The 24,872-nt window shown below is 47.7% G+C and overlaps 1 protein-coding gene across 2 annotated transcripts in view; it reads left to right on the top strand.

The window, feature by feature from the left end:
• Positions 1-24,872, top strand: part of LOC110518702 (phospholipid-transporting ATPase ID) — an 83,980-nt gene that overhangs the window by 18,897 nt on the left and 40,211 nt on the right. The window contains exons 1-5 of one of the 2 annotated variants that reach the window (XM_090190165.1): positions 1,952-2,762; positions 20,072-20,130; positions 20,352-20,465; positions 21,389-21,487; positions 22,613-22,674. In XM_090190165.1, the coding sequence (XP_090046291.1) occupies positions 2,657-2,762; positions 20,072-20,130; positions 20,352-20,465; positions 21,389-21,487; positions 22,613-22,674 (440 nt within the window). In that variant the 5' untranslated portion in view covers positions 1,952-2,656. Of the gene's footprint in view, positions 1-1,951; positions 2,763-20,071; positions 20,131-20,351; positions 20,466-21,388; positions 21,488-22,612; positions 22,675-24,872 lie in introns of those variants that run through there. The other variant, XM_090190167.1, reaches the window with a different exon arrangement.

The raw sequence follows: 24,872 nt of genomic DNA, 5'->3' as shown, positions 1-24,872 counted from the left end.
ACTGGAGAGGCTGTATTCAGAACAGTAGGTCAGAGAAGCAGACAGCAGGTACTGTAGAGACTGTATTCAGAACAGTAGGTCAGAGAAGCAGACAGCAGGTACTGGAGAGACTGTATTCAGAACAGTAGGTCAGAGAAGCAGACAGCAGGTACTGTAGAGACTGTATTCAGAACAGTAGGTCAGAGAAGCAGACAGCAGGTACTGGAGAGGCTGTATTCAGAACAGTAGGTCAGAGAAGCAGACAGCAGGTACTGTAGAGACTGTATTCAGAACAGTAGGTCAGAGAAGCAGACAGCAGGTACTGTAGAGACTGTATTCAGAACAGTAGGTCAGAGAAGCAGACAGCAGGTACTGTAGAGACTGTATTCAGAACAGTAGGTCAGAGAAGCAGACAGCAGGTACTGGAGCACATGTTTCTGGAATTACATGCCCAAGCCAAGGTCATCTGCCGAATGTGTTTACTTTATGCCTTTTTATGGCAGCACGTGTGTGAATGTGAATGTGTGAGAGAGGTAGGTCAGAGAAGTGTCCTCTAATGCCAAGAGACTCCTCACACACGGCACGTTATCCCCGCTGCAGTGTCTCCCATTCCTTACCAACACTCAGGCAACTGGGCTGCTGTGAGAGTCATGCCAACTGGGGTGCTGTCATGCATAGCTCATGGCTAGATCCAAGATGGCACCCAGTTTCTCCCTGCAGTGACCTGCTTCTCTCACACCTCTGCAGAGGCAGTTGCCCTGACAACATCAACGACAGCCTGCTATTGGTTGAAACCCTCTGCAAACGGACAGCCTTGGTGATTATGTAATGCAGAGACAGCTTGTCTGTGTTATTGTGAGGAGGACAATGTTTATGTAATTGGTGCCAGGGAAGGCATGTCCAAGGAATTGATTAGGGTACCCAATAATGCAGTAGCACTATAATGCCCAATAATGCAGTAGCACTATAATGCCCAATAATGCAGTAGCACTATAATGCCCAATAATGCAGTAGCACTATAATGCCCAATAATGCAGTAGCACTATAATGCCCAATAATGCAGTAGCACTATAATGCCCAATAATGCAGTAGCACTATAATGCCCAATAATGCAGTAGCACTATAATGCCCAATAATGCAGTAGCACTATAATGCCCAATAATGCAGTAGCACTATAATGCCCAATAATGCAGTAGCACTATAATGCCCAATAATGCAGTAGCACTATAATGCCCAATAATGCAGTAGCACTATAATGCCCAATAATGCAGTAGCACTATAATGCCCAATAATGCAGTAGCACTATAATGCCCAATAATGCAGTAGCACTATAATGCCCAATAATGCAGTAGCACTATAATGCCCAATAATGCAGTAGCACTATAATGCCCAATAATGCAGTAGCACTATAATGCCCAATAATGCAGTAGCACTATAATGCCCAATAATGCAGTAGCACTATAATGCCCAATAATGCAGTTTTTTATTATTATTATTATTATTATTATTATTATTTAACCAGGCAAGTCAGTTAAGAACACATTATTATTTACAATGACGGCACAGTGGGACAGTGGGTTAACTGCCTGTTCAGGGGCAGAACGACAGATTTGTACCTTGTCAGCTTGGGGATTTGAACTTGTTACTAGTCCAACGCTCTAACCACTAGGCTACCCTGCCGCCCCACGTTGAAGATATCCTGTATCCAATTCCCAATATCATCATATGAATCACTTTATTACAGTGTCGTGTAATGTTATTTAACATGACTAAAGTTAATCAGTGGAATCAGAGTCGTGAGGCCTAAAGGTTCTATCGCATAACGTTCTGGTGCCCCCTACATTCAAACAATTGGTCTTTAGACTGTTGAAAGGAAATACAACGTTCCATCATTAGACTTGGCGACAGGCTCCGATGAAGATGCTGCTACTTCAAGTTCCAGTCATTTACAGTGTGGTAACGGCACCGTCAGCATCTCATTCATAGTGACATGAAAGCACCACTTACAGCATCACAGAGAGGGTGGAGCTGGCAGCACAGCATCACAGAGAGAGTGGAGCTGGCAGCACAGCATCACAGAGCGAGAGCAGCACAGCATCACAGAGAGAGTGGAGCTGGCAGCACAGCATCACAGAGAGAGTGGAGCTGGCAGCACAGCATCACAGAGAGAGTGGAGCTGGCAGCAGAGCATCACAGAGAGAGTGGAGCTGGCAGCAGAGCATCACAGAGCGAGTGGAGCTGGCAGCAGAGCATCACAGAGAGAGTGGAGCTGGCAGCACAGCATCACAGAGAAAGTGGAGCTGGCAGCAGAGCATCACAGAGAGAGTGGAGCTGGCAGCAGAGCATCACAGAGAGAGTGGAGCTGGCAGCACAGCATCACAGAGAAAGTGGAGCTGGCAGCACAGCATTACAGCCAATGACCTCAGTGGTTCTGCAGCAGAGAGAGAGAGAGAAGTGAGAGAGAGAGAGGGTGAGAGGGGGAGGGGGAGAGAAGCGGTAATGGTATGACACACTCCTAATCTATAACCGGAGACGCAGACGGGACAGGACTGGACCAAGAGTGTTCGGTGCAGCTCCCGGAGCGTCTGTCTCTGCGCAAGATGCTCAGCAGAACCGGGGAAAACCTATCGACCGATTAACTCCGTTAGTCCCTGTTAGGTTAAGGAAGAGAGTCAGAATGACTATCCCCAAAGATATTCCTGAAAAGTGGTTCCCCATCGTTCTTCCACTGCAACAGAAGAAACAACAAGGACCAGCTGCTAAAACCAAGAAGACGTGGACAGGTACTTCTGTTGCCACAGTCACGTCAGTCGTCTGTTTTATATGCAGTGTGTGCCTGTTTGTTCATTGGATGGGGAAATGTGCTGTAGCTTCCATCTATATGATTTATTGTGTTCTGTCTGATGACAGACAGGATCTCCTTGCTATGTGAATAAACCATTCTACATCAGTGTCAGTATTCAGTCCCTCTCATCTCATGATTTCTCACATCTCTGCAGTGTCCCCCATCTCCATATCTGCATCATTGTGTGTGTGTTTATGTGTCTGTGTGAAGCCTCATCCATATCTACCTGTCACTCCGTCACCAGTCCACTCCTCTGTCTAACCTTGTATGGATTTGGTTCACACTCGCACGCTTCACTGACTCTCAGTGCCTGTCATTTCACGCCTGACCAGTCACTGTCAGCCAACACTGGCACACACACACACACACACACACGCACGCACGCACGCACGCACGCACGCACGCACGCACGCGCACGCACGCACGCACGCACACGCGCGCACGCACGCACGCACGCACACACACACACACACACACACACACACACACACACAGATGGAGCTTTTAACAACCTCATCTGTCATTGTAGAATGCTGGACTGAATACTCTGTCCCGTTGACAATGATTCAGTACCCTGTTCTTGAGAGACATAACTACTGCTGTGGACTGACAGTGTTAATTGTATGTTGCTCATTAGGCCCATAATGAATGATAGTTAATAGAAAAGAATGTCATGACATTCATGAGGCCCTCATTGTGTGACTAATGTCCCTGTCTGAGCAGCCCAGGGCGATGAGACAAGCCCGGGGCGGTGAGACAGCCCGGGGCGGTGAGACAAGCCCGGGGCGGTGAGACAGCCCGGGGCGGTGAGACAGCCCGGGGCGGTGAGACAAGCCCGGGGTGGTGAGACAGCCAGGGGCGGTGAGACAAGCCCGGGGCGGTGAGACAAGCCCGGGGCGGTGAAACAAGCCCGGGGCGGTGAGACAAGCCCGGGGCGGTGAGACAGCCCGGGGCGGTGAGACAAGCCCGGGGTGGTGAGACACTGTGTGTGTGTGTGTGTGTGTGTGTGTGTGTGTGTGTGTGTTTCTGCATGCATCCACCATCATTTGACCTTTAGTTAAACCAGTCTGTCTGTTACTGTGTCAGTTTCATTGTTTACCTTAAATTGACAGAAAAGAGACTACTCTCCCTCTCTCTCTCCCTCTCTCTCTCTCTTTCTACCTCTCCCTCTCTCTCTCTCTACCTCTCCCTCTCTCTCTCTCTCTCTCTCTCTCTCTACTTCTCCCTCTCTCTCTCTCTACCTCTCCCTCTCTCTCTCTCTCCCTCTCTCTCTCTCTCTCTACTTCTCCCTCTCTCTCTCTCTCCCTCTCTCTCTCCCTCTCTCTCTCTCTCTACTTCTCCCTCTCTCTCTCTCTACCTCTCCCTCTCTCTCTCTCTCTCTCTTTCTCTCTCTCTCTACCTCTCTCTCTACCTCTCTCTACCTCTACCTCTCTCTCTACCTCTCTCTACCTCTACCTCTCTCTACCTCTACCTCTCTCTACCTCTACCTCTCCCTCTCTCTCTCTCTACCTCTATACCTCTCCATCTCTCTCTCTCTCTCCCTCTCTCTCTCTCTCTCTCTCTCTCTCTCTCTCTCTCTTTCTCTCTCTCTCTACCTCTCTCTCTACCTCTACCTCTCTCTCTCTCGCTCTCTACCTCTCTCTCTACCTCTCTCTGTCTCTACCTCTCTCTACCTCTCTCTACCTCTCTCTCTCTCTCACTTTACCTCTCTCTCTCGCGCGCTCTCTACCTCTCTCTCTCTCTACCTCTCTCTCGCTCTCTACCTATCTCTCTACCTCTCTCTACCTCTCTCTCTACCTCTCTCTCTCTCTACCTCTCTCTCTACCTCTCTCTCTACCTCTCTCTCTCTCTCTCTACCTCTCTGTCTTTCTGTGAGTCCTCATTACGTACCCTTCCTGCTGTGCTTCAGTAGCATCTGGTTATACAGTATTTATCAATTACCTAGACTTCTGTACAGAGCATGTCAGTCACTGGATGTAGCGACAGTTCTTTCATTTATTGGCACATCTGGTTTTCTTGAGATTTACAAAGTGAACAATGGGACAGTATCAGACAGACCGTCCTCAGGGTTCAGTTAGGGAACATCTACAAGACCAGGCAGCAGAATACAACCCACTAGATAGAACATTGAATGTGTGTGTAGATAGAATAGTGTGTGTTGGTGTGTTGGTGTGTGTGTGTGTGTGTGTGTGTGTGTGTGTGTGTGTGTGTGTGTGTGTGTGTGTGTGTGTGTGTGTGTGTGTGTGTGTGTGTGTGTGTGTGTGTGTGTGTGTGTGTGTGTGTGTGTGTGTGTGTGTGTGTGTGTGTGAATGAATGTGTGTGTAGATAGAATAGTGCATGTGTTGGTGTGTGTGAATGTGTGTGTAGATAGAATAGTGCATGTGTGTTGGTGTGTGTGAATGTGTGTGTAGATAGAATAGTGCATGTGTGTTGGTGTGTGTGAGTGTGTGTGTAGATAGAATAGTGCATGTGTGTTGGTGTGTGTGAATGTGTGTGTAGATAGAATAGTGTGTGTGTGTGTTGGTGTGTGTGAATGTGTTTGTAGATAGAATAGTGCATGTGTGTTGGTGTGTGAATGTGTTTGTAGATAGAATAGTGCATGTGTGTTGGTGTGTGTGAATGTGTGTGTAGATAGAATAGTGCATGTGTGTTGGTGTGTGTGAATGTGTTTGTAGATAGAATAGTGCATGTGTGTTGGTGTGTGTGAATGTGTGTGTAGATAGAATAGTGTGTGTGTGTTGGTGTGTGTGAATGTGTGTGTAGATAGAATAGTGCATGTGTGTTGGTGTGTGTGAATGTGTGTGGCCACGGGGTGAGTCTAAGAACTGGTGCGTCAGGAATTTGTGGCTGGTGCCGTCATGTCTAGAGAAAGAGAGAGAAAGGGGAGAAGGGGACAAGAGGGAGAGAGTGAGAGAGAAGGAGAGAGAGCTCTGCTGTGGATCTGCCTCTCTCATGGTAACAGATCCATACATCATGCCTTCACTCACACACACATCCTCTCAACAGGATGATAGTAGCTTGTAGAATCCTCCAGGCCTTGCTGTTAGGATCTGTGATAAGTATAACCTAGTTCCTATGCTGTAGATGTCTCTGTGTCCCAGTAAAGAGGTTTAAAGGCTGGATAATGGGCTTCTGTATTGTCCTGCTGCCTAGCTCTGAGAGGCACTGTGGCTGGAGGATGGAGCGTCCTGCTGCGTAGCTCTGAGAGGCACTGTGGCTGGAGGCTGGAGCGTCCTGCTGCGTAGCTCTGAGAGGCACTGTGGCTGGAGGCTGGAGCGTCCTGCTGCGTAGCTCTGAGAGGCACTGTGGCTGGAGCGTCCTGCTGCGTAGCTCTGAGAGGCACTGTGGCTGGAGGCTGGAGCGTCCTGCTGCGTAGCTCTGAGAGGCACTGTGGCTGGAGGATGGAGCGTCCTGTTGCGTAGCTCTGAGAGGCACTGTGGCTGGAGGCTGGAGCGTCCTGCTGCGTAGCTCTGAGAGGCACTGTGGCTGGAGGCTGGAGCGTCCTGCTGTGTAGCTCTGAGAGGCACTGTGGCTGGAGCGTGCTGCTGCGTAGCTCTGAGAGGCACTGTGGCTGGAGGATGGAGCGTCCTGTTGCGTAGCTCTGAGAGGCACTGTGGCTGGAGGCTGGAGCGTCCTGCTGCGTAGCTCTGAGAGGCACTGTGGCTGGAGGCTGGAGCTTCCTGCTGCGTAGCTCTGAGAGGCACTGTGGCTGGAGGCTGGAGTGTCCTGCTGCGTAGCTCTGAGAGGCACTGTGGCTGGAGGCTGGAGCGTCCTGCTGCGTAGCTCTGAGAGGCACTGTGGCTGGAGGATGGGGCGTCCTGCTGCGTAGCTCTGAGAGGCACTGTGGCTGGAGGCTGGAGCTTCGTGCTGCGTAGCTCTGAGAGGCACTGTGGCTGGAGGCTGGAGCGTCCTGCTGCGTAGCTCTGAGAGGCACTGTGGCTGGAGGCTGGAGCGTCCTGCTGCGTAGCTCTGAGAGGCACTGTGGCTGGAGGCTGGAGCTTCCTGCTGCGTAGCTCTGAGAGGTACTGTGGCTGGAGGATGGAGCGTCCTTCTGCGTAGCTCTGAGAGGCACTGTGGCTGGAGCGTCCTGCTGCGTAGCTCTGAGAGGCACTGTGGCTGGAGGCTGGAGCGTCCTGCTGCGTAGCTCTGAGAGGCACTGTGGCTGGAGGCTGGAGCGTCCTGCTGCTTAGCTCTGAGAGGCACTGTGGCTGGAGGCTACCTGTCTGCCAGTGGGCATGGGGCTGTTATGTGACCAACCTACCTGTCTGCCAGCAGGCATGGGGCTGTTATGTGACCAACCTACCTGTCTTCCAGCAGGCTTGGGGCTGTTATGTGACCAACCTACCTGTCTGCCAGCAGGCATGGGGCTGTTATGTGACCAACCTACCTGTCTGCCAGCAGGCTTGAGGCTGTTATGTGACCAACTTACCTGCCTGCCAGCAGGCATGGGGCTGTTATGTGACCAACCTACCTGCCTGCCAGTGGGCATGGGGCTGTTATGTGTCCAACCTACCTGTCTGCCAGCAGGCATGGGGCTGTTATGTGTCCAACCTACCTGTCTTCCAGCAGGCATGGGGCTGTTATGTGGACCAGCCTGCCAGTGGGCATGGGGCTGTTATGTGTCCATCTACCTGCCTGCCAGCGGGCATGGGGCTGTTATGTATCCAACCTACCTGTCTGCCAGCGGGCATGGGGCTGTTATGTGGACCAGCCTGCCAGCGGGCATGGGGCTGTTATGTGACCAACCTACCTGTCTTCCAGCGGGCATGGGGCTGTTATGTGACCAACCTACCTGTCTGCCAGCGGGCATGGGGCTGTTATGTGTCCAACCTACCTGTCTGCCAGTGGGCATGGGGCTGTTATGTGTCCAACCTACCTGTCTGCCAGCAGGCATGGGGCTGTTATGTGTCCAACCTACCTGTCTTCCAGCAGGCATGGGGCTGTTATGTGGACCAGCCTGCCAGTGGGCATGGGGCTGTTATGTGTCCATCTACCTGCCTGCCAGCGGGCATGGGGCTGTTATGTGTCCAACCTACCTGTCTGCCAGCGGGCATGGGGCTGTTATGTGTCCAACCTACCTGTCTGCCAGCGGGCATGGGGCTGTTATGTGGACCAGCCTGCCAGCGGGCATGGGGCTGTTATGTGACCAACCTACCTGTCTGCCAGCGGGCATGGGGCTGTTATGTGACCAACCTACCTGTCTGCCAGTGGGCATGGGGCTGTTATGTGTCCAACCTACCTGCCTGCCAGCGGGCATGGGGCTGTTATGTGTCCAACCTACCTGTCTGCCAGCGGGCATGGGGCTGTTATGTGACCAACCTACCTGCCTGCCAGTGGGCATGGGGCTGTTATGTGACCAACCTACCTGCCTGCCAGTGGGCATGGGGCTGTTATGTGTCCAACCTACCTGCCTGCCAGCGGGCATGGGGCTGTTATGTGTCCAACCTACCTGTCTTCCAGCAGGCATGGGGCTGTTATGTGGACCAGCCTGCCAGTGGGCATGGGGCTGTTATGTGACCAACCTACCTGCCTGCCAGCGGGCATGGGGCTGTTATGTGTCCAACCTACCTGTCTGCCAGCGGGCATGGGGCTGTTATGTGTCCAACCTACCTGCCTGCCAGTGGGCATGGGGCTGTTATGTGTCCAACCTACCTGCCTGCCAGTGGGCATGGGGCTGTTATGTGACCAACCTACCTGTCTGCCAGCGGGCATGGGGCTGTTATGTGACCAACCTACCTGTCTGCCAGTGGGCATGGGGCTGTTATGTGTCCAACCTACCTGCCTGCCAGTGGGCTTGGGGCTGTTATGTGACCAACCTACCTGCCTGCCAGTGGGCATGGGGCTGTTATGTGTCCAACCTACCTGCCTGCCAGTGGCCATGGGGCTGTTATGTGACCAACCTGCCTGCCTGCCTGCCTGCCAGCGGGCATGGGGCTGTTATGTGACCAACCTACCCGCCTGCCAGCGGGCATGGGGCTGTTATGTGTCCAACCTACCTGTCTGCCAGCGGGCATGGGGCTGTTATGTGGACCAGCCTGCCAGCGGGCATGGGGCTGTTATGTGACCAACCTACCTGTCTGCCAGCGGGCATGGGGCTGTTATGTGACCAACCTACCTGTCTGCCAGTGGGCATGGGGCTGTTATGTGTCCAACCTACCTGCCTGCCAGCGGGCATGGGGCTGTTATGTGTCCAACCTACCTGTCTGCCAGCGGGCATGGGGCTGTTATGTGACCAACCTACCTGCCTGCCAGTGGGCATGGGGCTGTTATGTGACCAACCTACCTGCCTGCCAGTGGGCATGGGGCTGTTATGTGTCCAACCTACCTGCCTGCCAGCGGGCATGGGGCTGTTATGTGTCCAACCTACCTGTCTTCCAGCAGGCATGGGGCTGTTATGTGGACCAGCCTGCCAGTGGGCATGGGGCTGTTATGTGACCAACCTACCTGCCTGCCAGCGGGCATGGGGCTGTTATGTGTCCAACCTACCTGTCTGCCAGCGGGCATGGGGCTGTTATGTGTCCAACCTACCTGCCTGCCAGTGGGCATGGGGCTGTTATGTGTCCAACCTACCTGCCTGCCAGTGGGCATGGGGCTGTTATGTGACCAACCTACCTGTCTGCCAGCGGGCATGGGGCTGTTATGTGACCAACCTACCTGTCTGCCAGTGGGCATGGGGCTGTTATGTGTCCAACCTACCTGCCTGCCAGTGGGCTTGGGGCTGTTATGTGACCAACCTACCTGCCTGCCAGTGGGCATGGGGCTGTTATGTGTCCAACCTACCTGCCTGCCAGTGGCCATGGGGCTGTTATGTGACCAACCTGCCTGCCTGCCTGCCTGCCAGCGGGCATGGGGCTGTTATGTGACCAACCTACCCGCCTGCCAGCGGGCATGGGGCTGTTATGTGTCCAACCTACCTGTCTGCCAGCAGGCATGGGGCTGTTATGTGTCCAACCTACCTGCCTGCCAGCGGGCATGGGGCTGTTATGTGACCAACCTACCTGTCTGCCAGCGGGCATGGGGCTGTTATGTGTCCAACCTACCTGTCTGCCAGCGGGCATGGGGCTGTTATGTGACCAACCTACCTGTCTGCCAGTGGGCATGGGGCTGTTATGTGGACCAGCCTGCCAGTGGGCATGGGGCTGTTATGTGGGCAACAGGGGTTAATGAAGACTGGCTACAGATTTATTTCAGACGCTGACCAAAGAAACAACACAACGACCTTCAGAGTAAGAGAGCTGGAGGAAGGAGAGAGGGATGGACAGAGAGAGGAGTGGAGGGAGGAAGAGAGGGATGTAGATGTCACGAATCCCGCTTCCTGAGTCTGTGTTTGCCTGTGTTTCTGTCCTGGAGTGTGTCTCCGGTGTCCTGGAACGCACCCCGTCTGGTTGCCGGGCGAATTAGCTTGTTGGGAGATCGATGTTCACCCGCACCTGTATCCCATCAGTAATCTGCACACCTGTCCTGATCATCACCTCTCCCCTTCAAAAGCTCTGACCTGACATCCATTCCCTGCCGGATCGTTAGCCATGAACAGTATGTTGTGCCAGAGTATCAGCCTCAAGTTGGATAGAATTTGTTTTGTTGTTTTTTACGTATTGCTTTCCTTAAACTTACCTCGTTCTGTCTTCAGTTACTCACCCGGATCATTTACCCCATTCCCGCCTAGTCGTCGGAGGATTCCGCTACCCCATTGGATCCACCTATTTACTCCCATCAACTCACCACCGCTGCCCGCTACGCCACCTGGATATATCTACCCATTCACATTCACTTGTAAATAAATACTCACCTTCTTCCTACTCTCCTTGTCCTGGTCTGCTTCTGGGTTCGATTTTGAAAGAACGTGACAGAACGATCCGGCCAAGGATGAACCCAGCGGACCTGGACTCCGTTTGCCATGCCATTACCCAGCAGGGGAAGACATTGGGACAACACAAGACGGCGCTACAGGAGATAGCGGGTTCAATCCAGAACTTATCTGCTAGCTTGACACAAATCCAGGATCAGCTCAGTTTGCCGGCGATTCATTCACCACCTGTTTCACCCATCTCACCTGCCGTGTCTGGTGCGGATGTAGATAGAGAGAGGGATGGAGAGAGAAGTGGAGGGAGGAAGATGGATGTAGATAGAGAGGGATGAGAGAGGAGTGAAGGGAGGAGGATGGATGTAGATAGAGAGAGGGATGGAGAGAGGAAGATGGATGTAGATAGAGAGAGGGATGGAGAGAGGAGTGGAGGGAGGAAGATGGATGTAGATAGAGAGAGGGATGAGAGAGGAAGAGAGGGATATAGATAGAGAGAGGGATGAGAGAGGAGTGGAGGGAGGAATATGGATGTAGATAGAGAGAGGGATGGAGAGAGGAGTGGAGGGAGGAAGAGAGGGATGTAGATAGAGAGAGAGATGGAGAGAGGAGTAGAGGGAGGAAGATGGATGTAGATAGAGAGAGGAGTGGAGGGAGGAATAGAGGGATGTAGATAGAGAGAGGAGTGGAGGGAGGAAGAGAGGGATGTAGATAGAGAGAGGGACAGAGGGAGGAAGAGAGGGATGTAGATAGAGAGAGGGACAGAGGAAGGAAGAGAGGGATGTAGATAGAGAGAGGGACAGAGGGAGGAAGAGAGGGATGTAGATAGAGAGAGGAGTGGAGGGAGGAAGAGAAGGATGTAGATAGAGAGAGGAGTGGAGGGAGGAAGAGAGGGATGTAGATAGAGAGAGGAGTGGAGGGAGGAAGAGAGGGATGTAGATAGAGAGAGGAGGGGGGGAGGAAGAGAGGGATGAAGATAGAGAGAGGAGTGGAAGGAGGAAGAGAGGGATGTAGATAGAGAGAGGAGTAGAGGGAGGAAGAGAGGGATGTAGATAGAGAGAGGAGTGGAGGGAGGAAGATAGAGAGAGGAGTGGAGGGAGGAAGAGAGGGATGTAGATAGAGAGAGGAGTGGAGAGAGGAAGAGAGGGATGTAGATAGAGAGAGGAGTGGAGAGAGGAAGAGAGGGATGTAGATAGAGAGAGGAGTGGAGAGAGGAAGAGAGGGATGTAGATAGAGAGAGGAGTGGAGGGAGGAAGATAGAGAGAGGAGTGGAGAGAGGAAGAGAGGGATGTAGATAGAGAGAGGAGTGGAAGGAGGAAGAGAGGGATGTAGATAGAGAGAGGAGTGGAGAGAGGAAGAGAGGGATGTAGATAGAGAGAGGAGTGGAGAGAGGAAGAGAGGGATGTAGATAGAGAGAGGAGTGGAGAGAGGAAGAGAGGGATGTAGATAGAGAGAGGAGTGGAGAGAGGAAGAGAGGGATGTAGATAGAGAGAGGAGTGGAGGGAGGAAGATAGAGAGAGGAGTGGAGAGAGGAAGAGAGGGATGTAGATAGAGAGAGGAGTGGAAGGAGGAAGAGAGGGATGTAGATAGAGAGAGGAGTGGAGAGAGGAAGAGAGGGATGTAGATAGAGAGAGGAGTGGAGAGAGGAAGAGAGGGATGTAGATAGAGAGAGGAGTGGAGAGAGGAAGAGAGGGATGTAGATAGAGAGAGGAGTGGAGAGAGGAAGAGAGGGATGTAGATAGAGAGAGGAGTGGAGGGAGGAAGATAGAGAGAGGAGTAGAGAGAGGAAGAGAGGGATGTAGATAGAGAGAGGAGTGGAAGGAGGAAGAGAGGGGTGTAGATAGAGAGAGGAGTGGAGGGAGGAAGAGAGGGATGTAGATAGAGAGAGGAGTGGAAGGAGGAAGAGAGGGATGTAGATAGAGAGAGGAGTGGAGGGAGGAAGAGAGGGATGTAGATAGAGAGAGGAGTGGAAGGAGGAAGAGAGGGATGTAGATAGAGAGAGGAGTGGAGAGAGGAAGAGAGGGATGTAGATAGAGAGAGGAGTGGAGAGAGGAAGAGAGGGATGTAGATAGAGAGAGGAGTGGAGAGAGGAAGAGAGGGATGTAGATAGAGAGAGGAGTGGAGAGAGGAAGAGATGGATGTAGATAGAGAGAGGAGTGGAGAGAGGAAGAGAGGGATGTAGATAGAGAGAGGAAGAGAGGGATGTAGATAGAGAGAGGAGTGGAGAGAGGAAGAGAGGGATGTAGATAGAGAGAGGAGTGGAGAGAGGAAGAGAGGGATGTAGATAGAGAGAGGAGTAGAGGGAGGAAGAGAGGGATGTAGATAGAGAGAGGAGTGGAGAGAGGAAGAGAGGGATGTAGATAGAGAGAGGAGTGGAGAGAGGAAGAGAGGGATGTAGATAGAGAGAGGAGTAGAGGGAGGAAGAGAGGGATGTAGATAGAGAGAGGAGTGGAGAGAGGAAGAGAGGGATGTAGATAGAGAGAGGAGTGGAAGGAGGAAGAGAGGGATGTAGACAGAGAGAGGAGTGGAGGGAGGAAGAGAGGGATGTAGATAGAGAGAGGAGTGGAGAGAGGAAGAGAGGGATGTAGATAGAGAGAGGAGTGGAGAGAGGAAGAGAGGGATGCAGCAGGGAGGAATAAACAAGCAGCAGATAGATAAAATGGAGAGAAAAGTCTGCATTACTGTAACACAATCTCTCTCTTTCATTCTCTCTCTCTCGCTTTCCCTTTCTCTGTCTTTCATTCTCTCTTTCTCTTTCTCTCTCGCTCTCTCTCGCTCTCTGTCTCTCTCTCTCTCTGTAAACCATTGCAGATATTATGAACAGTTCTTAACCCTAACCTACCCTGAAACCTGGAACAGTCGTATAACTGACTGACCTCCTCTTAACACTCACAGATCTGACAGTATGAGAGACAGTATGAGAGTTGACACATCCATCCACTGTTTATATAGGGCCTAGGTTAATGTCTCCTTGTGGTCCATCAACTGTTTATATAGGGCCTAGGTTAATGTCTCCTTGTGGTCCATCAACTGTTTATATAGGGCCTAGGTTAATGTCTCCTTGTGGTCCATCAACTGTTTATATAGGGCCTAGGTTAATGTCTCCTTATGGTCCATCAACTGTTTATATAGGGCCTAGGTTAATGTCTCCTTATGGTCCATCAACTGTTTATATAGGGCCTAGGTTAATGTCTCCTTGTGGTCCATCAACTGTTTATATAAGGCCTAGGTTAATGTCTCCTTGTGGTCCATCAACTGTTTATATAGGGCCTAGGTTAATGTCTCCTTATGGTCCATCAACTGTTTATATAGGGCCTAGGTTAATGTCTCCTTGTGGTCCATCAACTGTTTATATAGGGCCTAGGTTAATGTCTTCTTGTGGTCCATCAAATGTTTACATATGGGGCCTAGGTTAATGTCTCCTTATGGTCCATCAACTGTTTATATAGGGCCTAGGTTAATGTCTCCTTATGGTCCATCAACTGTTTATATAGGGCCTAGGTTAATGTCTCCTTATGGTCCATCAACTGTTTATATAGGGCCTAGGTTAATGTCTCCTTATGGTCCATCAACTGTTTATATAGGGCCTAGGTTAATGTCTCCTTGTGGTCCATCAAATGTTTACATATGGGGCCTAGGTTAATGTCTCCTTGTGGTCCATCAACTGTTTATATAGGGCCTAGGTTAATGTCTCCTTATGGTCCATCAACTGTTTATATAGGGCCTAGGTTAATGTCTCCTTATGGTCCATCAACTGTTTATATAAGGCCTAGGTTAATGTCTTCTTGTGGTCCATCAACTGTTTATATAGGGCCTAGGTTAATGTCTCCTTGTGGTCCATCAACTGTTTATATAGGGCCTAGGTTAATGTCTCCTTATGGTCCATCAACTGTTTATATAGGGCCTAGGTTAATGTCTCCTTGTGGTCCATCAACTGTTTAAAGAGGCCTAGGTTAATGTCTCCTTGTGGTCCATCAACTGTTTATATAGGGCCTAGGTTAATGTCTCCTTGTGGTCCATCAACTGTTTATATAGGGCCTAGGTTAATGTCTCCTTGTGGTCCATCAACTGTTTATATAGGGCCTAGGTTAATGTCTCCTTGTGGTCCATCAACTGTTTATATAGGGCCTAGGTTAATGTCTCCTTATGGTCCATCAACTGTTTATATAGGGCCTAGGTTAATGTCTCCTTGTGGTCCATCAACTGTTTATATAGGGCCTAGGTTAATGTCTCCTTGTGGTCCATCAACTGTTTATATAGGGCCTAGGTTAATGTCTCCTTATGGTCCATCAACTGTTTATATAGGGCCTAGGTTAATGTCTCCTTGTGGTCCATCAACTGTTTATATAGGGCCTAGGTTAATGTCTCCTTATGGTCCATCAACTGTTTATATAGGGCCTAGGTTAATGTCTCCTTGTGGTCCATCAACTGTTTATATAGGGCCTAGGTTAATGTCTCCTTGTGGTCCATCAACTGTTTAAAGAGGCCTAGGTTAATGTATTATTGTGGTCCATCAACTGTTTATATAGGGCCTAGGTTGATGTCTCCTTATGGTCCATCAACTGTTTATATAGGGCCTAGGTTAATGTCTCCTTGTGGTCCATCAACTGTTTATATAGGGCCTAGGTTAATGTCTCCTTATGGTCCATCAACTGTTTATATAGGGCCTAGGTTAATGTCTCCTTGTGGTCCATCAACTGTTTATATAGGGCCTAGGTTAATGTCTCCTTATGGTCCATCAACTGTTTATATAGGGCCTAGGTTAATGTCTCCTTATGGTCCATCAACTGTTTATATAGGGCCTAGGTTAATGTCTCCTTGTGGTCCATCAACTGTTTATATAGGGCCTAGGTTAATGTCTCCTTATGGTCCATCAACTGTTTATATAGGGCCTAGGTTAATGTCTCCTTGTGGTCCATCAACTGTTTATATAGGGCCTAGGTTAATGTCTCCTTATGGTCCATCAACTGTTTATATAGGGCCTAGGTTAATGTCTCCTTGTGGTCCATCAACTGTTTATATAGGGCCTAGGTTAATGTCTCCTTGTGGTCCATCAACTGTTTATATAGGGCCTAGGTTAATGTCTCCTTATGGTCCATCAACTGTTTAAAGAGGCCTAGGTTAATGTATTATTGTGGTCCATCAACTGTTTATATAGGGCCTAGGTTGATGTCTCCTTATGGTCCATCAACTGTTTATATAGGGCCTAGGTTAATGTCTCCTTATGGTCCATCAACTGTTTATATAGGGCCTAGGTTAATGTCTCCTTATGGTCCATCAACTGTTTATATAGGGCCTAGGTTAATGTCTCCTTGTGGTCCATCAACTGTTTATATAGGGCCTAGGTTAATGTCTCCTTATGGTCCATCAACTGTTTATATAGGGCCTAGGTTAATGTCTCCTTGTGGTCCATCAACTGTTTATATAGGGCCTAGGTTAATGTCTCCTTGTGGTCCATCAACTGTTTATATAAGGCCTAGGTTAATGTCTCCTTGTGGTCCATCAACTGTTTATATAGGGCCTAGGTTAATGTCTCCTTATGGTCCATCAACTGTTTATATAGGGCCTAGGTTAATGTCTCCTTATGGTCCATCAACTGTTTATATAAGGCCTAGGTTAATGTCTCCTTGTGGTCCATCAACTGTTTATATAGGGCCTAGGTTAATGTCTCCTTATGGTCCATCAACTGTTTATATAAGGCCTAGGTTAATGTCTCCTTGTGGTCCATCAACTGTTTATATAGGGCCTAGGTTAATGTCTCCTTATGGTCCATCAACTGTTTATATAAGGCCTAGGTTAATGTCTCCTTGTGGTCCATCAACTGTTTATATAAGGCCTAGGTTAATGTCTCCTTGTGGTCCATCAACTGTTTATATAGGGCCTAGGTTAATGTCTCCTTGTGGTCCATCAACTGTTTATATAGGGCCTAGGTTAATGTCTCCTTATGGTCCATCAACTGTTTAAAGAGGCCTAGGTTAATGTATTATTGTGGTCCATCTCTGCTCCACATGTTGTGTATTACTGTAATATGTGTATTGTGTCTACAGTATAATGTATGTGAACTGGATGTGTATGTGTGTATGTGTGAATAAACTATGTTAGTGAGTGTGAGGGCTGTGTGTTTTGGTAGTTCAGACAGGGCTGTGTATTTTGGTAGGTCAGACAGGACTGTGTGTTTTGGTAGGGTAGACAGGACTGTGTGTTTTGGTAGGTAAGACAGGACTGTGTGTTTTGGTAGGTCAGACGGGACTCTGTGTTTTGGTAGGTCAGACAGGACTGTGTGTTTTGGTAGGTTAGACAGGGCTGTGTGTTTTGGTAGGTTAGACAGGACTGTGTGTTTTGGTAGGTCAGATGGGGCTGTGTGTTTTGGTAGGTCAGACGGGACAGTGTGTTTTGGTAGTTCAGACAGGACTGTGTGTTTCGGTAGGTTAGACAGGACTGTGTGTTTTGGTAGTTCAGACAGGGCTGTGTGTTTTGGTAGTTCAGACAGGGCTGTGTGTTTTGGTAGGGCTGTGTATTTTGGTAGGTCAGACAGGACTGTGTGTTTTGGTAGGTCAGATGGGGCTGTGTGTTTTGGTAGGTCAGATGGGGCTGTGTGTTTTGGTAGTTCAGACAGGGCTGTGTGTTTTGGTAGTTCAGACAGGGCTGTGTGTTTTGGTAGGGCTGTGTATTTTGGTAGGTCAGACAGGACTGTGTGTTTTGGTAGGTCAGATGGGGCTGTGTGTTTTGGTAGGTCAGACAGTGCTGAACAAGGCTATTCCTCAGGAGGATGAGACTAGAGGGACTGACATGCATGCTGCTGCACAGGAAACCACTGGTGTGTGTGTGGTTGAGGGGCTGGTTATAGACTGGTCTGCTGACAGAGACAAACAGGAAGGAAGTTAGCAGGTGTGTGACTGTGTGTGTACTGTATGCTTTTTTCCGATTCCTCTGAAACAGGACAGGGGCCGTGTTTGACTGACCTACCTGTGACTGTGTGTTTGTGTGGTGTGTGCATGTGTGTGTGTGTGTGTGTGTGTGTGCTCTACTCTGGGTGAACAGCAGTCATTTAATTTTTAAAGCTCTCATCAATATTAGAGGAGAGAAGGAGGCAGGGAGGGTTTCTCCAAAACATTCACTGCATCAATCAGCACAAAACGCTTTTAACAGAGAGAGAGAAAGAAAGAAAGAAAGAAAGAAAGAAAGAGAAGGGGAGTGAGGGAGAGAGAGGAAGAAGGAAAGAAAGAGAGAAAGAAAGAAAGATAGAAAGAGAGAAAGAGAGAGAAAGAAAGTAAGAGAAGGGGAGTGAGAGAATACAGTTTCTCTATGTTGATGGAGAACCAGAGGGAGAGCACTGTTGCTAAGGGGAAGGGAGTTATTCTCTTAATATTTAGAGTGAGGGATGGAGGGAGGAGTTTGAGTGGCTGGAGAGCTGGAGCTTTCAGCATCCTAGAGAGAGAGTGAAAGAGAGAGAGAGAGAGAAAGTGAGTGAGAGAGGGAGAAAGAGAGAGAGGGAGAGACAGAAAGAGAGAAAGAGAGAGAGAAAGTGAGTGAGAGAGGGAGAAAGAAAGAGGGAGAGAGAGAGAGAGAGGGGGAGAGAGAGAGGGAGAGAGAGAGACAGCTGGAGCTTTCAGCATCCTCCTAGAGAGAGGGAATGAGACTTTAGTTTGAGGTGTGAGTAATCCCTCAAAGTGTAGGCATATCCAGTGAAGTGTTAAAAAACAACACCTGACTGACTCAAACTACAGCCTTCAAAATAAAGGTCTGATGCTCATTATCGTATAAACCTCAACGTACGTACACATTCACCTCAACTCAATGTACACATTCACCTCACCTTAAGGTACACATTCACCTCAACGTACACATTCACCTCACCTTAAGGTACACATTCACCTCACCTCAATGTACACATTCACCTCAACATACACATTCACCTCAACTCAACATACACATTCACCTCACTTCAAGGTATACATTCACCTCAACGTATACATTCACCTCACCTCACCGTATAGATTCACCTCAACGTATAGATTCACCTCACCGTATACATTCACCTCAATGTATAAATTTACTTCACCTCAACGTACACATTCACCTCAACGTACACATTCACCTCAGCTCAACGTATACATTCACCTCAACGTATAGATTCACCTCACCTCAACGTACACATTCACCTCAATGTACACATTCACCTCAACTCTCCGTATACATTCACCTCACCTCAACGTATACATTCACCTCAACGTATACATTCACCTCAACGTATACATTCACCTCAATGTATAAATTTACTTCACCTCAACGTACACATTCACCTCACCTCAACGTATACATTCACCTCAAGGTACACATTCACCTCAACATATACATTCACCTCAACGTACACATTCACCTCAACGTATACATTCACCTCAACGTACACATTCACTTCAGCTCAACGTATACATTCACCTCAGCTCAACGTATACATTCACCTCACCTCAAGGTACACATTCACCTCAACGTACACATTCACCTCAATGTACACATTCACCTCAATGTACACATTCACTTCAGCTCAAGGTATACATTCACCTCACCTCAATGTACACATTCACCTCAACTCAACGTACACATTCACCTCAACTCAACGTATACATTCACCTCACCTCAACGTACACATTCACCTCACCTCAAGGTATACATTCACCTCAGCTGACCTCTACAGAGTCATGGCCTGTTTATTTCCTTAGTGACGCAGGGATCACCCTCCAGTGGTGGGTTAACTGTGTCTGGTCTGAGCCTGTTGGGTTGTTCATGTTCAGAAGCACCAGCCAAACAGAGCTAATTCCTCTTACAACGTGATTGACCTGCCAGTCAGTGTGTGTGTGTGCGTGTGCGTGTGCGTGTGCATGTGCATGTGTAGCTCTATATTGATTTGGTTGTACTGTATATGTAAATTAGATAGGCCAAATCAACCTCTCTCCATCTCTCTTTTTCTGTCCCAACACAGACTGTAGTTACAGATGTTCTATGCTAATCTGACCAGTTTCTCACAGCAGGACAATAATCCTGCAGCAACAGGAACTGTGAATTATTATGTGGAATATAATTAATAGACATTTTTGTAGAGGTTGATACATTTTTTGTTAAGTCTGACATTTTAAGGTGGAAATGACAACATTTAAACGCCTTTTTAAACCTTGAATACACTGAAAATGTGCCTTTCCTGCTGCACAGGAAAAATCCCTGTGACCACAGAGGGATCAAATTAACATAGAACATCTGTATTGATGAATTAGTGATATGGACTCGGCCTGGGATAATCACCCTCTTACAAACACACACACAAAGGCAAGGTCCCTGGCAGGGAATCTGTGTGTTATCCCAAAGATATTTTTGGTTAAAATGTTTTAGAGTTGTGTTATTCAAAGTTATGTGTTGTCTGTCTCACAGTTGTGTTGTGTGTGTTTCACCAGAGGAGGAGAGGAGGGTTCGGGCCAATGACAGAGAATACAACGAGAAGTTTCAGTATGCGGTAAGAGAGATAGTTTGTGTGTTTGTGTGCGTACATGATTATATATGTGTATTTATGTTTAAGTACATTACATGACTAATCATAGACCAACATTTTCTATTTTTGAAGTAATTAGTATTTCACATTTAGAACATACCTTCCTCTATTCCCCCTTCTCTTTATCTCTCTTTATTTCTCTTTATCTCTCTTTATCTCTCTCTCTCGCTCTCTATCTCTCTCAGAGTAACTGTATTGTGACGTCTAAGTACAACGTCATCACCTTTCTGCCCGTCAACCTGTTTGAACAGTTCCAGGAAGTGGCCAACACCTACTTCCTCTTTCTGCTCATACTGCAGGTAAGATGGAAGCAGGGAGAGGAAGTGGAGGTATGGGGAGGGCAGAGAGAGACGGGGATAAAGCAATGGAGGGAGAGGAAGTGAAGACAGGGGTGCTGTAAAGGGGGGTGGGGTGGAGATGAGTGGGGAGGGGAGGGGAGAAAGAGAGGCTATCAGTTTTCACCACACTGAAGGACACAGCAGGTACATCATAGAGACTGCTTTCTTTTCTTTCTTTGTTTTACCTCCCATCCCACTCTCACTCTCCTCTCTTTCTCTCCCCTTCCTCCCTCCTCTCGCTCTCTTTCTCTCCCCTTCCTCCCTCCTCTCTCTCTTCCTCCCCTTCCTCCCTCCTCTCTCTCTTCCTCCCCTTTCTCCCTCCTCTCTCTCTCCTCTCTTTCTCTCCCCTTCCTCCCTCCTCTCGCTCTCCTCTCTTTCTCTCCCCTTCCTCCCTCCTCTCTCTCTTCCTACCCTTTCTCCCTCCTCTCGCTCTCCTCTCTTTCTCTCCCCTTCCTCCCTCCTCTCGCTCTCCTCTCTTTCTCTCCCCTTCCTCCCTCCTCTCTCTCTTTCTCCCCTTTCTCCCTCCTCTCACTCTCCTCTCTTTCTCTCCCCTTCCTCCCTCCTCTCGCTCTCCTCTCTTTCGCTCCCCTTCCTCCCTCCTCTCTCTCTTCCTCCCCTTTCTCCTGCCCCCTACCGCTCTCTTTTTCCCTCTCTCTCTCCCTCACTCTCCTTCCTCCTGCCCCCTCACTCTCTGTTTCCGTCTCTCTCTCCCTCCCTCTCCTTCCTCCTGCCCCCTCACTCTCTGTTTCCCTCTCTCTCCCCTTCCTCCCTCCTCTCTCTCTCCCTACCTCTCTCTTTCTCTCTCACTCACTCACTTTCTCTCTCTCTCTCTCTCTCTCTCTCTCTCTCTCCCTCCCTCCCTCCCTCCCTCTCTCTCTCTCCAGTTGATTCCTCAGATCTCGTCTCTCTCCTGGTTCACCACCATAGTGCCTTTAGTCCTGGTGCTCAGCATCACTGCAGTAAAGGATGCCACTGACGACTACGTGAGTGTCTGTCACACACACACACACACACACTAGGGCTGTGACGATTATGGAATTTGGGGTAACAATACATTTTCATGCAAATGGAAATGGTTATTATTATAATTGTAATTCTGGTTGAATAATCTTTAGAGCTTGAAATGCATCATAATGCGTCTGTAAAATGTGCTATGACGACCTAATGATTACAACACAGCTTTGGTGAAACCCCTGTCTCAAAAACAAATGGTTCTGACCGTTTGGAACTTTGGAAAATGAAGCTTCTCCCGACTGTGCCTTTCTGATCGTAAAATGATTACCAGCTTTACCCACTTCATGTAAAATAATTACCAACTTTACCCACTTCATGTAAAATAATTACCAACTTTACCCACTTCATGTAAAATGATTACCAACTTTACCCACTTCATGTAAAATAATTGCCAACTTTACCCACTTCATGTAAAATGATTACCAACTTTACCCACTTCATGTAAAATGATTACCAACTTTACCCACTTCATGTAAAATAATTACCAACTTTACCCACTTCATGTAAAATGATTACCAACTTTACCCACTTCATGTAAAATAATTACCAACTTTACCCACTTCATGTAAAATAATTACCAACTTTACCCACTTCATGTAAAATGATTACCAACTTTACCCACTTCATGTAAAATAATTACCAACTTTACCCACTTCATGTAAAATGATTACCAACTTTACCCACTTCATGTAAAATGAATATCAACTTTACCAACTTCATGTAAAATAATTACCAACTTTACCCACTTCATGTAAAATGATGACCAACTTTACCCACTTCATGTAAAATGATTACCAGCTTTACCCACTTCATGTAAAATTATTACCAACTTTACCCACTTCATGTAAAATAATTACCAACTTTACCCACTTCATGTAAAATGAAAAACTGCTACTGGGTGAACTGTATCTAGTTGAATATAAAGTTGAATGCCCCGTCTCCTAAAATAAATGTCTTAAGATGTGCAGATCATGACTATTATTTTGAAGTTTTTGTCCGTAATTGTTGGTTGATAATTGTAACTGTCCTAACTTACACTATTCAAAACACATACTATTTGGAGAGAAAAACATGTAAATTCTTGTCTCCTTCAGTTTCGTCACAAGAGTGACAACCAGGTGAACAACCGGCAGTCTCAGGTCGTCATCCACGGCTCGTAAGTCTCCTCTAGTCCAGTCTACACTCAGCAAGACAGACATTTATCTAGTCCAGTCTCTAATCAGCAATACAGCCATTCATCTAGTAGAGTCTACACTCAGCAATACAGACAGTCATCTAGTCCAGTCTACACTCAGCAATACAGCCAGTCATCTAGTAGAGTCTACACTCAGCAATACAGCCATTCATCTAGTCCAGTCTACACTCAGCAATACAGACAGTCCTCTACTCCAGTCCACACTCAGCAATACACCATTCATCTAATCCAGTCTACACTCAGCAATACAGCCGTTCATCTAGTCCAGTCTACACTCAGCAATACAGACAGTCATCTACTCCAGTCTACACTCAGCAATACAGCCATTCATCTAGTCCAGTCTACACTCAGCAATACAGACAGTCCTCTACTCCAGTCTACACTCAGCAATACAGCCATTCATCTAGTCCAGTCTACACTCAGCAATACAGACAGTCCTCTAGTCCAGTCTACACTCAGCAATAAGGACAGTCCTCTAGTCCAGTCTACACTCAGAAATAAAGACAGACATCTAGTCCAGTCTACACTCAGCAATACAGACATTCATCTAGTCCCGTCTCTAATCAGCAATAAAGACAGACATCTAGTCCAGTCTACACTCAGCAGTACAGACAGTCATCTAGTCCAGTCTACACTCATGAATACAGACAGGCATCTAGTCCAGTCTACACTCAGCAATACAGACATTAATCTAGTCCAGTCTACACTCAGAAATATGGACATTCATCTACTCCAGTCTACACTCAGCAATACAGACAGTTGTCTAGTCCAGTCTCTAATCAGCAATAAAGACAGACATCTAGTCCAGTCTACAATCAATAATACAGACAGTTATCTAGTCCAGTCTACGCTCAGAAATACATACATTCATCTAGTCCTGTCTACACTCAGCAATAAAGACAGTCTAGTCCAGTCTACACTCATTAATACAGATGGTTATGTAGTCCAGTCTACGCTCAGAAATACGTACATTCATCTAGTCCTGTCTACACTCAGCAATAAAGACAGTCATCTAGTCCAGTCTACACTCATAAATACAGACAGTTATCTAGTACAGTGTACACTACTCAATAAAGACAGACATCTAGTCCAGTCTACAATCAGCAATACAGACAGTCATCTAGTCCACTCTACACTCATTAATACAGACAGGCATCTAGTCCAGTCTACACTCAGCAATACAGACAGGCATCTAGTCCAGTCTACACTCAGAAATATAACATTCATCTAGTCCAATCTACACTCATTAATACAGACAGGCATCTAGTCCAGTCTACACTCAGAAAAACAGACAGTTATCTAGTCCAGTCTACACTCAGCAATACAGACATTCATCTAGTCCAGTCTCTAATTAGCAATACAGACAGGCATCTAGACCAGTCTACACTCAGAAATATGGACATTCATCTAGTCCAGTCTACACTCTTTAATACAGACAGTCATCAAGTCCAGTCTACACTCATTAATACAGACAGGCATCTAGTCCAGTCTACACTCAGAAATATAACATTCATCTAGTCCAGTCTACACTCATTAATACAGACAGGCATCTAGTCCAGTCTACACTCAGAAATACAGACATTTATCTAGTCCAGTTTACACTCAGCAATACAGACATTAATCTAGTCCAGTCTTTAATCAGCAATACAGACAGGCATCTAGTCCAGTCTACACTCATTAGTACAGACAGTTATCTAGTCGAGTATACAATTAGCAATACAGGCAGTCATCTAGTCCAGTCTACACTCATTAATACAGACAGGCATCTAGTCCAGTCTACACTCAGAAATACAGACAGTTATCTAGTCCAGTCTACACTCAGCAACACAGCCATTCATCTAGTCCAGTCTTTAATCAGCAATACAGACAGGCATCTAGTCCAGTCTACACTCATTAATACAGGCAGTCATCTAGTCCAGTCTACAATCAGCAATACAGACATTCATCTAGTGCAGTCTACACTCATTAGACTGGACTCAGCAATACAGAACGTCTTCTAGTCCAAATACAGATTTTCATCTAGTCCAGTCCACACTCAGCAATACAGACATTCATCTAGTACAGTCTACACTCAGAAATACAGACAGTCTACAATCAGCAATGAATCAGCAATGAAGACAGACATCTAGTCCAGAATCATTAATACAGACATTCATCTA

This window comes from Oncorhynchus mykiss, chromosome 2, assembly GCF_057628025.1.
Source record: "Oncorhynchus mykiss isolate SJ-2025 chromosome 2, ASM5762802v1, whole genome shotgun sequence".
In the NCBI taxonomy this organism is placed as follows: domain Eukaryota; kingdom Metazoa; phylum Chordata; class Actinopteri; order Salmoniformes; family Salmonidae; genus Oncorhynchus; species Oncorhynchus mykiss.
Note: the sequence above shows the minus strand (reverse complement) of the source record. Positions and strands in the feature narration are given on the sequence as shown.